Genomic DNA, 14,759 nt, shown 5'->3' on the forward strand with positions numbered 1-14,759 from the left:
GGAAGAAGGTGGCCTTGTTTTATTGTTTAGTCTCAGTTTCCAGATATTTTTACTGGTGTTGGGCTGAGTTAGTGAAGAAGAAAGTGCATGGATTAATTTGTCCTCAGTGTACAGTTGGGGAGGGCCTGTGGCTCAGTAAGAGACTCTGCTTTGCATGCAGAAGGACCCAGGTTCTATCCCTGGCATCTCCAATGAACGGGACTGGGTAGCAAGTGATGTGAAACTGATGTGTTTTCTGTTGCCCCAGAAAGTTGGACCAGAACCAACACATTGAAATTAAATCAATAGGGTTTTCATCTAATCATTAGGAAGAACCTGACAGAGCAGTTCCTCAACGGAACAGGCTTCCTCGAGAGGTGGTGAGCTCTCCTTCTCTGGAGGTTTTTAAGCAGAGGCTGGATGGATGGCCATCTGACAGCAATGCTGATTTTGTGAATTTAGGCAGATCATGAGAGGGAGGGCAGGAAGGGATGAGTCAGTGTTTGGTTCTCATAGCCCTTTCTTACATACCCAGGGTAATGCGGATTGCCACTTTGAAGTCAGGAAGGAATTTTCCTCCAGGCCAGATGGCTAGGGATCCTGGAGTTTTGCCTTCCTCTGGGCATAGAGCAGGAGTCACTGGGGGAGTTGGGGGGGGGGAGTATTTGTGAATTTCCTGGGTTGTGCAGAGGTTCGACTAGATGACCCTTGAGACCCCTTCCAGCTCTGTGTTTCTATCTTCTAAGACATCTACCTGAGACTCTGGAGAGCGCTGCCAGTCCAAATAGACAATACTGACCTTGACAGGCCAATAGCGTGATTCAGTATAAGGCACCTTCACGTATGTACAATGCCATCAAAAGACAAACCCAAAAGACTTAAATAAGGGCAATGGAACTGAAATGCCCAAAGGCAGCCATTTTGTGATCAGCTAAGGATTGCAGCAGAATCTTAAGGCAGATTTACTAGAAAGTAAGTTCCAGTAACCAAAATGAGGTGGTACACTCTGCTGCACCTGGATTGGGGAGATGTGAGTCTTACGTCATTTATGCATGGGAGGTTTTGCTGTTCTCTAGATGCACATTTTCCCATCCAAATTTTCAAAACTCAACAATAACCCCCCATGCAGAGTTCTGAGAATTAGGATGGGGAAAATGTGTATCTAGAGAGCGGCAAATCCAAAGCAAAACCTCCCATGCATCAGTGGCCTTACCCGTGAAAGGGATTGGGGCTATTAGTTTTAACTATTTCCCAGAGTTGTCATAAGGATAAAAGGTGCAGGTGATGTATGCCACCTTAAATAAATATGCTCCTGTACAAGACTCCATTTGAGCAGTCCTTCAAGTGGAGGCAAAGCCTGCCAGGCTTATTTAGGAGTAAGTGCCAGGATTTTTAAAATGGAGAATGTGGAACTGCACACTGGCTAAAGCATACATGCAGCATGCACTGCTCCAACACAGCTGTGCATACAAGCTTTGTTTTGTTAGGATCACCGTTCCATCATGCTTGCAGTGCAAGATGTTACACCCTTCGAAGGCCATAGACTTAGAAGGATGTCACTGTTTAGGGTCGGGAGAAAATCCTCACAAGAGGGAATCTGACAGCACAAACACAGAAGAGCAGGCACTGACAGTTTTTCTTCAGATTTAGGAGCCACCTCATAACCTTAGAAGCCATATTTATTTTTCAGCCTGCATGGGTTTATATTTTAATTACCATGCTTGCTCATTCATGCTAACACAAAACCCAACCCTAAATTATTCACAGTTGTTTTGGTCTTTTTTTTTAAAGCTACAACAAAAGTGTTTCAGTATATAAACAAATGTGGGATAACTGTAGTTGTCATCACAAGAAAAAGCTAAACTCTATCCCTCATCTAAATAAATAAATTTGTACTTCTACTGAAGTACAGGAGCTTATAATAAATGGCTACTGAAAATACTAGGCACCACAATGACATTTTTAGGTGTCATCAATTTGTCAAGCCCTGCAAAAGAATCTTAAATTCAGGCAAATGTAACCCCAAGAACTGATCGACTGGACCAAGCAGGGGTAGTGTAGCTGAAACTCCATGTCCCGAGGCAGCAAATGTCTAAACAGTAGTGTGAGGAAGCAACACCCATAGCCTGTTGTTGGACCTCCAGGGTTACTGGTTGGCCAGGGTGCATAGCAGGATACTGGGGTACATGAAGAACCGGCCAGATTCAGCAGGGCATGTCTTATGAATGGAAGGAGAGTTAATAAGACACAGTAAGCTAAATTTTGGTGGTGAGCTGGATAAGATTTTCTGAGCTTATCTCTTCTTGTATAGGATAATTTGAAAGTCTGTATATGAATGATTAATTAGTAACAGAATTAATTCAGTATAACTGGTATTTTTAGAATTTTATTTTTATTATGACACACATTTCCTTTAGCAGCAGGTATGATGTACAGTTGTAATGAAAAAAAATTATGAACAATTTGAGAATGACAAGTTGTAAAGATGACAGCATACATCTAGGTATTGTAGTAATCACTTCAAAAAGGATATGGACAGAATGAAGAGGGTGCAGAGGAGAGTGACGGGAATGATCAGGGGCCTGGAGACCAAGCCCTACGAGGTAAGCCCTATGAGTAAAGACTTAGGAATGTTCGGTCTGGAGAAGAGGAGGTTGAGGGGGGACATGATTGCTCTCTTAAGTATTTGAAATGCTGTCACTTAGAGGAGGGCAGGGAGCTGTCCCTGTTGGCAGCAGAGGACAGGACTTGCAACAATGGGTTTAAATTACAGGCGGAAAGGTACCGGCTGGATATTAGGAAAATGTTTTTTACAGTAAGAGTAGTTCAGCAGTGGAATTGGCTGCCTAGGGAGGTGGTGAGCTCCTACTCTCTGGCAGTCTTCAAGCAGCAGCTGGACAAACACTTGTCAGGGATCTTTTTGGCTGCTATCCTGCAATGAGCAAGTGATTGGACTAGATGGCCTGTATGGCCTCTTCCCACTCTATGATTTGAATCCTATTGTTATTGCAGAACTTTCAAGGTGCAGTCTGGTCAATGTTGGCCAATTTAATGGGGACTGGTTTTTTCTTTTTCTCACGAGGAGCGAATTGGAAGAATCCAGCACCTTGGTGGGTCGGAAGAGAAACTGAACTTGGGACTGCCACAAAAGTGTTTGCAAGTGAAACATCCAGTTGTTTCATTCAGCTCAGAGACAGACAAGCCACATGATCCTGTTATTAGTATATAGGAGATCGTGGTATTCTCATGGTCGGAGGAGGCTTTTGAGCTGAGGACACTTAACAATTCATCTGTTTTGCAAAAATGTACTCCCGACTTAGCTCCACAGAAGCCACACAGGCACAGGTTTTCCTAAACAGTGCTGAACTTGGAATTTTTGAAATGCACAAAAAGCTCTTTTGTGAACTGTGAGCTGGTGTGCATTTCTCTCTTTTTTATTATTTATATAAAGGAATACAGGAAAAAAGGGAAAGGGAAAAAAGGTAACCTTTGTAATTGATCTCTGAGGGTTTTGTTCTGTTTTACATCTTTGAACTATGACTAGGGACTACTGGGACATGCATGGGACAGAACGGGACTTTTCAACTGAAGTTCTGGATTCAGTTGGGAGTTTTTCCACTAGAACCTGTCATGTATTAAATTTATGCTCTGCCTTTGCATGTGTATGTTCGAGTTAACTAACAAAATTTAAACTTCACAGAATAGTTAGCAGAAAAGGGCAAGAGTCCAGCAGCACCTTAAAGATTAACAAAAATATTTTCTGGTAGGGTATGAGCTTTCGTGAGCCACAGCTCACTTCTTCAGGTATCTGAAGAAGTGAGCTGTGGCTCACGAAAACTCATACCCTACCAGAAAATATTTTTGTTAGTCTTTAAGGTGATACTGGACTCTTCCCCTTTTCTACTACTGCAGACAGACTAACACGGCTACCTACTGAGAATAGTTAGCGTATAGCAGGGCTGGTCACTGTTTCTTTAATGAGAGCTACTTTTGATTAAGTTAATTCATGCCATCGTATTCCCTATTATTATGTATGGGTGTGAAAGCTGGACATTGAAGAAAGCTGATAGGAAGAAAGTAGATTCCTTTGAAATGTGGTGTTGGAGGAGAGCGTTACGGATACTGTGGACTGCCAAAAAAACAAACAAATCAGTGGGTTATAGATCAAATCAAGCCTGAACTGAATCTAGAAGCTAAAATTACTAAACGGAGGCTATTGCACTTTGGTGATATTATGAAAAGACAACAGTCACCGGAAAAGACAATAATGCTAGGAAAAGTTGAAGGCAGCAGGAAAAGAGGAAGACCCAACAAGAGAGGGACTGACTCTATAAGTGGAGCCAGGGCCCTCAGTTTGCAAGACCTGAGCAAGGCTGTAAAATGCAGGACATTTTGGAGGACTTTTTTTCCATTTATTTACTAGCTCCTTTGACCAAAGCTTAACCATAACAATAATACATAATTTTGGAGGACTTGATTCATAGGGTCGCCATGAGTCGGAAGCGACTTGACGCTTTCTGCATTCTGTTTATTGGGAATTCCTCAAGAAAATATGGATAGAAATGATAGGGTCATTTGTCAATATAGTTTTGCTGCTGCAAGAATTGTAATAGCTAAAGTTTGGAAGCAAATAAATCAACCATCAATACGTGACAGGAGAGAGAAATTACGGATGTATATGAGGATGGCCAAATTAACAGAATTCCAACATGGAAAAGATATGGAAGAATTTAAAAAAACATGGGCAAAGGCCGTCACATATTGGGACAAACTGGCAAAAATGGATTTTACTAATTTAGTTAGTGAGTTATAGAAACTAGTTTTATTTTTATTCTTTAATTTTATTGTTAATAAAGTAATTTTTAAACTGGTTCTTGTAGGTTATCCGGGCTGTGTGACCATGGTCTTGGTATTTTCTTTTTTCGCCAGCAGCTGTGGCAGGCATCTTCAGAGGAGTAACCCTGAAGGACAGTGTCTCTGTGTCAAGTGTGTAGGAAGAGTAATATATAGTCAGAAAGGGGTTGGGTTGAGCTGAATCATTGTCCTGCAAAAAGTATCAAAGGTAATGTGCTCATCATTGTCCTGTAAGACTCAAGATAATGTGCTAATGAGGGTGTGGTATGTTAATATAGAACCATTGTATCCTGAAGTGATCTGTTAATGTGTGAAATCCAAAGCTAATCTGCATGACTATTGTTGACTGTAGTCTTTGTTAGTCTGGAGGTTTTCAGGACAGGAAGCCAAGCTTATTAAGAATGAATAAGGCTTGGCTTACTGTCCTGAAAACCTCCAGACAGATCACTTCAGGATACAATGGTTCCATTTTAACATACTACACCCTCATTAGCACATTATCTTGATACTTACAGGACAATGATTAGCACATTACCTTTGATACTTTTTGCAGGACAATGATTCAGCTCAAACCCAACCCCTTTCTGACTATATATTACTCTTCCTACACACTTGACACTGAGAGACACGGTCCTTCAGGGTTACTCCTCTGAAGATGCCGGCCACGGCTGCGGGCGAAACGTCAGGAAAGAAAATACCAAGACCACGGTCACACAGCCCGGATAACCTCCAAGAACCCACGAACTCTGACCGTGAAAGCCTTCGGCAAAATTTTTAAACTGTTTAGAGACATTGGTTCTTGTAGGTTATCCGGGCTGTGTAACCGTGGTCTTGGTATTTTCTTTCCTGACGTTTCGCCAGCAACTGTGGCAGGCATCTTCAGAGGAGTAACCCTGAAGGACAGTGTCTCTCAGTGTCAAGGGTGTAGGAAGAGTAATATATAGTCAGAAAGGGGTTGGGTTTGAGCTGAGTACTACAAGAACCAATGAACTCTGACCGTGAAAGCCTTCGACAATATGTTTAGAGACACTTCTTCGGAAGTCTGGTGATGGGTCCCTTTATTAAGGTGGGTGGAGGGGGGGTCAAAAGGGTATTTTTGCATTTTGTAACTGTGCGATTTCGAGTGGATTAACCAGATTATGTAATCGATACTCTTTTGTACTTTCTTTATGTTTATTTTTATAGTAGTGGTGTGTTTTGATTTACGTGTTGTGTTATGTTATGTTCTAAATTTTTTTTAAAAAAAACTTTAAAAAAGAAAAGAAAAAAGGAAGCGACTTGACGGCACTGAACACACACACACACACACACACACACACACACACACACACACTTGTGAGCCTTTCTGGGCGCGGCACAACCGTGGCCTGTTTCTGCCCCCGTCCCCACCCCACGTCCTCCCTGTGGGGCTTACCTCAGCGAACCAGGCCGTCGCCTGGGATCGGGGCGGCTGAGCGGGCCGCCTGGGCCGGGCCGGGCCAACCCCTCTCCTCCCTTCCTCGCCGCGGCGCCACCGGCAGAGAAGCGGGGCGCGAGAAGGCCTCCAGACTGCGGCGCGGCCGCCCACGTCACCCCGCGGCTGAGGGCGAGGCCTGCGAGCGGCGGCGGCGGCCATCATGGCGGAGCTCTACGTGAAGGCGGGTAAGGGGCCCCGTGAGGGAAGCCCGGGGTGGGGGAGGGGGCCGCGGCTCCCCTCGGCGGGGCCGGGCTGACGGGCCCTTCCTCTGTGTCCCCGCAGGGAACCCGGAGCGCGGGTGGAACGACCCTCCTCAGTTCTCCTACGGGCTGCAGCAGCAACGGGCCGCGGCGGGGCCCGGGGTGGCCGGAGCCAAGCGGGGGCCGCTCACTCGACGCCCCGCCGCAGCAGGGGAAGAAAGGCCGCCGCCGCCGCCGCCTCACGGGCCAGGTGGGAGCAGCTTCCCGCGCGTCCTCCGTCCCCTGCTCGCCTCTGTCGAGCAGGCCGCTCCGCCGAGGATGGAGGGAGGAGGCATTGAGGAGGGGGGGTCTGGGGACGGGAAGGCTCCTTTTTCCATTTCAAGGGGCCGTGGCTCAGTGGTAGAGCCTCTGCTTGGCATGCAGAAGGCCCCAGGTTCAATCCCCGGCATCTCCAGTTAAAGGGACCAGGCAAGTAGGGGATGTGAAAGACCCCCGCCTGAGACCCTGGAGAGCCATGGAGAAGGGCTGTGGCTCAGTGGTAGAGCCTCTGCTTGGCATGCGGAAGGCCCCAGGTTCAATCCCCGGCACCTCCAGTTAAGGGGCTGGGCAAGTAGGTGATGTGAAAGACACCTGGAGAGCCATGGAGAAGGGCCGTGGCACAGAGGCAGAGCATCAACTTGGCATGCAGAAGGCCCCAGGTTCAATCCCCGGCATCTCCAGTTAAAGGGACCAGGCAAGTAGGGAATGTGAAAGAGCCCCGCCTGAGACCCTGGAGAGCCATGGAGAAGGGCCGTGGCTCAGTGTGTAGAGCCTCTGCTTGGCATGCAGAAGGTCCCAGGTTCAATCCCCCGGCCTCTCCAGTAAAAAGGACTGGGCAAGTAGATGATGTGACAGACCTCCGCCTGAGACCCTGGAGAGCCGCTGCCGGTCTGAGTAGACAATACTGATTTTGATGGACCTAGGGTCTGATTCAGTAGAAGACAGCTTCATGTTTTGGTAAGGGCTGTGGCTCAGCAGAAGAGCATCTGCTTTGCATGCAGAAGGTCCCAGGTTCAATGCCCGGCATCTCCAGTTAAAGGGACTAGGCAGGTAGGGGATGTGAAAGACCCTTTTCCGCCTGAAACCCTGGAGAGCCGCTGCCGCTCTGAGCAGACAACACTGACTTGGATGGACCGAGCGGCTGGTTCAGTAGAAGGCAGCTACATGTCTTATGGGGAGGGGCTGTGGCTCAGTGATATAGCATCTGCTTGGCATGCAGTAGGTCCCAGGTTCAATCCCCCGGCCTCTCCAGTTAAGGGGCTAGGCAAGTAGGTGATGTGAAAGACACCCTGGAGAGCCATGGAGAAGGGCCGTGGCTCAGAGGCAGAGCATCAACTTGGCATGCAGAAGGCCCCAGGTTCAATCCCCGGCATCTCCAGTTAAAGGGACCGGGCAAGTAGGGGATGTGAAAGGCCTCCACCTGAGAACCACGGAGAGGGGCTGTGGCCCAGTGGGTAGAGCTTCTGCTCGGCATGCAGAAGGTCTCAGGTCCAATTCCCGGCATCTCCACTTAAAGCGCTGGTTCCCAACTGTGACAGCAGGTAGACTTCCCCTGACTATGGAAGCTCCACTGATTTAGCAATTTGTAATAATCTCTTTTCCTTTCTGTAAAATGTTTTAGGACAGCCAGGGAATAGCTTGTTGCTGGGCAGAATATCCCTGTATGTCTGTGTGCTAAGGAAGTGGGTTAAGAGTCATGGAGGGTTACAGTAAACCATAACAAGAACTGGGTGAAACTATTACTCCACTGCCGCCTCGATGTCTGGAGTGTTATCAGCCTACCCTGAATGTTGATGGGTTGTCATATCTTGAATTTGGATAAATATCCCTTCCTCAGTATGATCGGGGCTCAGAGATTTCTGCCCATTAGGGCCTCTGAGTCCGCAGCTGCAAATAAACTGTTTTCTTGAAATATTGATCCCAGGTCTCTCTCTCCCCCCACGAACCCTTGTTTGCCATATCACAACCTTTCCGAGTATGTGGATCCCTCCTTTTAATATCAAAATTTTTTTTGCAGACCCCCCAACCCCACAGGATAGCAGTTGTACTATTAGTACCCATTAATTGAGAAAATGCATATTGTTAAAAAGATCGAAATGGTAGCTGCTGAATGCATGTATGGATTCGCAGACCCCTTGCAAGACTTTCGCGGCGTCTCCAGAAGTCCCTGGCCCCCAGGTTGGGAACCACTGACTTAAAGGGACCAGGCAAGTAGGTGATGTGAAAGACCCTTTTCCGCCTGAGACCCTGGAGAGCCGCTGCCGCTCTGAGTAGACAACACTGTCTTGGATGGACCGAGGGGCTGGTTCAGTAGAAGGCAGCTACATGTCTTATGGGGAGGGGCCGTGGCTCAGAGGCAGAGCATCTGCTTGGCATGCAGAAGGTCCCAGGTTCAACCCCCCCCCCCGCATCTCCAGTTAAAGGGACCAGGCAAGTAGGTGATGTGAAAGACCCCCGCCTGAGACCCTGGAGAGCTGCTGCCGCTCTGAGTAGACAACACTGACTTGGATGGACCAATACTGAATCTGATGGATCAGATTCAGTAGAAGGCAGCTCCGTGTGTTCATATGTCTGATTTCCTCAGGCACGAAAAGAAAGCTTTATCCTTACGGGAAATAAGAGTCCCCACAACCCCCCCCCCCCGGTTCCCTGCTGTCAGGGTTGCCAACCTCCAGGTACTAGCTGGAAATCTCCTGCTATTACAACTGATCTCCAGCTGATCGAGATCAGACCACCTGGAGAAAAATGGCCACTTGACTCTGTGGCATTGAAGTCCCTCCCCAAACTCCTTCCAGCTCAGGCTCTGCCCCAAAAACCGCCCGCCAGTGGTGAAGAGGGACCTGGCAACCCTACCTGCTGTGGTTGCCAACTTCCAGGTAGCCTCTGAAGTTCTCCCAGTTACATCATCTCCAGACTACAGAGGTTAGTTCCCCTGGAGAGAGTGGCAGTTCAGAAAGGGATGGACTTCATGGAATTACAACCCTGGTGAGGTCACTTTCCAAACTCCACCCTCTCCACTCCCAAATCTCCAGGAATCTCCTAACCTGGAGTTGGCAACCCTTACTCCCTCTACGTTGCTTCTGTGGACCCTCAGTTGTAACACTAACGTGGGCCCCACAACTTCTGCACTGAGTCCATTTCTCTCTCCCTATGTGTGTGTGTTTGCGTGTGTGGTTGAAGTCATCATTTGTACAACTCCAACATGTAAAGAGGTGCTGTAATCCAGAGTGTAATCCAGCATGGTGTAGTGGTTAAGAGCGATGGACTCTGATCTGGAAAACCGGGTTTGATTCCCCACTCCTCCCCACGTGAGCGGTGGAGGCTAATCTGGTGAACTGGATTTGTTTCCCCCCTCCTACACACGAAGCCTTGAGCAAGTGACCTTGAGCAAGTTACAGTTCTATTAAGAGCTCTTTCAGCCCCACCTACCTCACAGGGTGTCTGTTGTGGGGAGGGGGAGGGAAGGTGATTGTAAGCCAGTTTGATTTTCCCTTAAGTGGTAGAGAAAGTCGGCATATAAAAACCAACTATTCTTCTATCTCAGAATAAGATTTGCATTGTTTCCCACTTTCCCCCCAAAGGATCTCAGGGAAGTTCCTCGCTGTCTCCATTTTCTCCCTACAATCACCCTGTGGGATACCTTTAGGCTGAGAAAGATGAGCGACTGGGTCTCAGAGAGTTTGGTGGCAGTTTGGAGGCTAGATCAGACACTAATCACCCCTCTGAGACCACGTCTGCACATAGTTGGATATTGTGCTAGAGTGATCGTTCAAGAATGTGGACAACATTCAAGTCCAGCATAGCACCATAAAGACCAACACATTTTTCCAGGACATAACCATTCATGAGTCAAAGCTTACTTTGTCAGGTACCCTGAGAAAAGTAATTGGCTTACTTCGCAGTGCTCCCCGTGAGAAGATTTCCTTCCCCCCAAACCCAACTGCCGCATAAAAAAGCATTTTAAGAACAAAAACAAAAAAAATGGAGCTACCTGAAAGAAGGGGGGGGGGAGAAATCCAAGCCTCATTTTAAAAAAGCCTTTCTTTTGCTCAGAAAGAGCTCCGAGGTAGCAGGAAGCACTTGAATCCCTGCCTCTTTACACATTGCTTTGTGATTGGCTGTGAGAGAAGCCACTCTTCTGATTTCCCCCCCCCCCCGTTTAACCATTGGCATACTGCTTTGAGGAGGGGATTGGAAAAGGGTGGGGTGTGATGGCACGGGGAAGCTCAACCCAAGGAGTATGCATGCTCTGTGACTCGAATGAGCCAGGATGGACAGAAGAGGAATGGGAAAAGCTGGGTTTGTTTTGCGTTGAAACAGCGTTGAGCTTCCAAGGAATGAGATATTGTGCATACTGAAAAAATTGATTCTGGCTGAAACAGGGAATAAAGGAGATTAAAGTGACCATGCATAAAACACCTAAGAGAACAGACTCTCTTATCCGCTCAGTTGCAAATGTACCTATCACAATCTCTAGCAATATTGTGAATGCAACTTGGTTTTGATGAACAATAGAAAAATGACATCCTGTGTAAAAAGTTTACTCTCCAGAAATCACATTTGCTTTGGTTTGGGGTGTGTGTACAATCACTGTTTTAAGTAGGGTTTTTAAGAATTGTAACTCCCTGTTTCTCTGTCCTCGTCCCCACCATACTACAGAAATGGGAGTCCATCTTAAAGAAACCAGGGTGCTTCAAAAACGATGTACATTTAGTAGGCCAGAATTAAGAGTGGATTTTTTCCACTCACTTTGGAAACAAGCAATCTTGGATATCCTCTGGGTTACCCTTCTTCCCTTCTTGTTTTTACAACCTGTTCCAGAAAGTGCTGTCTCACCTGCACCACCAGCATTTCCCCCAAAGTCTGCAGAGTTGCCCCCTTCTACTTTGCCAGATTCTTCTTTGAAGACGGATGCCCTTGAGGCTGAAGAGGATTGTGGTGTGGAGGATGTTCTGTCCCCCTTAAATGAGGCTTTGGACAACTGCAGGAAATCTGTGCGGGTAAGAGGAGTGATTGACCCTTTCAGAACTTCTGTTTTTCTCTGTACTGGAGGGGGAGTTATTTGGTATCAGTTCCAGCATCTAGCTAGCTCTTCTGCTTTGTACAGACTGCTTGAGTAGCTAGAGAAGATGACTCCGATCTTGTCGAGCCTCTGCAGGCAATTTTGAGAAAAGCTAGTGGGTGCCACTACAAAACATTCACCATGGGGTCCCCCTAACCTTCCTGTATATATATTCTTTTAAAACAAAGTTTCAATTAAAGAAATGTTCAAGATTTACGTTTGGGGGGGGGGGAGCTTTCTGATGGTATGCAGTTACACTGCACTTATCAGTATTTGTCCAATTAAAAATTGCTGTCTTACTTAGTTGGAAGCTCTGATAGGGAATCCCTAAGCCTATAGAAAATGGATTTTATTTCGTGTCATGTGGCAGGTGCTAGGCCAGTAGGGAGTTAAGTAAATCCTCCAATTTCTTCTTCCAGATGTTTTTATATTTATTTCTACTTCTCATAGTGAGGGTCCCTTTGCCACTTCCTTTCTGCGAGTGGTGGGGTAGTGGTTGTAGTGATGTATTTCGGATGACCACTTGCCCATAAATGACGACCAATTGAGCCAAGGCCCAAGCTGCAGTGACTACCCAGTCTTCTTAAGGAGTTTGGCTTGTACTCCTACCTGCCAGTCCCATCCTCTCCATTCTCCCATCTCCTTTAGCACACCTTGAAGCAGGCTGGAGAACTGGAGTGGAGGAGTGGTAAAGAGAGCCTCAAGAGAGAAAGAGGGGCAAGTGAAAACAGAAGAAACAAGTGTGAAACATAACACAGGAAAGAGTAGATACACAAGAGTGTCAATGGAATGAAGATACAATGGAATGAAGATACAGAGAAATACATCTCTCCTTTTCTCTACACCCCAAGCTCCACTATTTTGAAAAATCTACATTTCAAATGCCACTAGCTTCTAAGAATTTTTTTGTACAGGTTTTAAGTGTAGCATATCACATAAAATGAATTTGGGTTTCCTTGGCGTGGAATACAGAGATTTCCTTGAATAGAATAACTTAATTCTGGGTATTGTATACAATCAGGGCTTCTTTGATATGGAGAAATCAGCTGTCGTGGCATGATGTTTGCAATAGAGATCGTGTAAGGCCCTGACCTGGATGGCCCAGGCTAGCCTGATCTCATCAGATCTCAGAAGCTAAGCAGGGTCAGCATTTGGATGGGAGACCTCCAGGGAATACCAGGGTTGCTGTGCAGAGGAAGGCACTGGCAAACCACCTCTATTAGTCTCTTGCCATGAAAACCCCAAAAGGAGTCGCCATGAGTCGGCTGCGACTTGACCGCACTTTACACACACACAAGACCATAATGGTAACCCTCATGGAGAACTAATTAAATAAGTTCAACTATGGGTCGACAGCATCTGAATTGACTGAACCATGCTTTGCTGTTAACTGGCAAATCAAAATCAGACACTATAGACTGGCTTGGAATAGACTTGCAACCTTAGATCTGTAGCTTGATGTGATGGCATAAAAACAGCCTACAGGAAAGCAGCTTGCCTGAGAGAACTGCATTTCTGTTTTCAGAAACAGGTTTGCCATGATATTAGCAAGCGCTTGGTAATGCTGGAGCAGATGTGGACACAAGGGAAACTTTCAGCTCCTGTGAGAAGAGGAATGAGGATTCTAACGGAAAGTAAGCAGTGCAGCCACCATCTGCCAGCAGCATCCCTGACTGTGAATTGCTTCCTCTGGATACTTTTCTTGTTATAGAATTTGAAAACCAGAACCTCTTTTGTAATGGGTCACACAATAGGTGTATTGCACACATCTGTATTTCTTATCCCAGCATGTTCCCTGTGGGAGAGCAGGTAACTGCGAACACTTTTTCACTGCCTTTAAGTTTTGAAGTGTACTCGTTTCTTTCAGAGCTTAAGTGTCAACACTGGGATGCAGCTGACGAAATTCATCGCTCACTGATGGTGGACCATATCAATGAAGTCAGCCAGTGGATGGTAGGAGTCAAAAGGCTCATTGCAGAAACCAGGAAATTACCCACGGTGGATCTGGCCTTAGAGGAGCAAGAAGTTGGAACCCAGCTGGAGCCAGAACACCAATGACATTAGGTTGAGCCCAGGGACTCCACCAGTAGTATAATGCTGGGCCTTGTCTTGAAAGCAACCTGGACTAGTTCCTTTCAAACTGAGAAGCTGCTGCTATCTCCTCAGATTCAGACAAGACTTCATCAGTTCTCTGCTGCTGGCCTGTCTGATTGGTCATTCAGTAAGGAAAAAAACTGAGTGCTTTCTGAAGCCAGTGATAAGAGGTAAAAAAAAATGCCGCCCAAATAGTCTGTGCAGACTGCAAGAAAGTCTGCAAAGGGGTGTAGCCTCCTTTCAGTGCTACCTGGTCCCCAAACATTCCTCACACAAACCTTCCCCATGTGTTCACTGGTCATTGTACTCTGTACAAAGGGTAGCTTTGTGATCCCCCGCATTTGTACTTCTGCATTCAAGCAGTGGAGTCTACTACAAAGTGGGGAGTAAATTTTGACAAATCTAAGTAAAATATTTTATGCCTTCGTTAGGGAAAACTTGGTTTCTATTTTGTTTCACAAACGGATGTTTTATAATTAAAACAAATATACTGCTACTAGAGATGTGGAGGTCTGGAAAAAAAAAACCCTTTTCAATTTTATCCAGTAAAAATAAATTGAGGGACACTGAAAAGATCCAATGCATTTTTTTAAGAACAAGTGAAATGCTTTAAGAGAAGAAGCTGGATCCAAACTAAACTCTCAAATGGCAGAATGGAGCTTTCCTGCCTCCCCCTGCAACCCACTATGAAATGCTACTCCTGGAGGATAGGTAAAAGTAGTCCCCTGCGCAAGCACCAGGTCATTACTGATCTATGGGGTTATTTCACATCCCGATGTTTACTAGGCTGACTTTGTTTACGGGGTGGTTTGCTATTGTCTTCCCCAGTCGTCTACACTTTACCCCAGCAAGCTGGGTTCTCATTTTACCGACCTCAGAAGGATGGAAGGCTGAGTCAACCTTGAGCCGGCTACCTGAAACCAACTTCCATCAGGATCGAACTTAGGTCATGAGCAGAGCTTTTGACTGCAGTACTGCAGCTTACCACTCTGTGCCACGGGGCTCCTTACAATGAATAAAAGGTTACGTTAAAAGCTTCGGGGGGGGGGAAGAGTGTGTAGATAAATTATTATAC

The 14,759-nt window shown here is 46.3% G+C and overlaps 1 protein-coding gene across 1 annotated transcript; it reads left to right on the plus strand.

The window, feature by feature from the left end:
• The first annotated feature begins 6,437 nt into the window (after window positions 1–6,437).
• SRA1 (steroid receptor RNA activator 1) lies at window positions 6,438–13,794 on the plus strand. The gene is made up of 5 exons (XM_056862634.1): window positions 6,438–6,474; window positions 6,572–6,739; window positions 11,350–11,528; window positions 13,116–13,224; window positions 13,458–13,794. The coding sequence occupies exons 1-5, from the start codon at window positions 6,450–6,452 to the stop codon at window positions 13,646–13,648; spliced, it is 672 nt and encodes a 223-aa protein (XP_056718612.1). The 5' UTR covers window positions 6,438–6,449; the 3' UTR covers window positions 13,649–13,794.
• Window positions 13,795–14,759: the final 965 nt, after the last annotated feature.

The sequence above is a fragment of the Euleptes europaea genome, chromosome 17 (assembly GCF_029931775.1).
Source record: "Euleptes europaea isolate rEulEur1 chromosome 17, rEulEur1.hap1, whole genome shotgun sequence".
Classification (NCBI taxonomy): domain Eukaryota; kingdom Metazoa; phylum Chordata; class Lepidosauria; order Squamata; family Sphaerodactylidae; genus Euleptes; species Euleptes europaea.

Excerpts from the sequence above, each read along its gene's own strand:
- SRA1 (XM_056862634.1), top strand. The coding sequence starts at position 6,450 with ATGGCGGAGCTCTACGTGAAGGCGG. Across the intron at positions 6,740-11,349 it reads GCCGCCGCCTCACGGGCCAG|AAAGTGCTGTCTCACCTGCA; the intron begins GTGGGAGCAGCT and ends AACCTGTTCCAG. Across the intron at positions 11,529-13,115 it reads ACTGCAGGAAATCTGTGCGG|AAACAGGTTTGCCATGATAT; the intron begins GTAAGAGGAGTG and ends TTCTGTTTTCAG.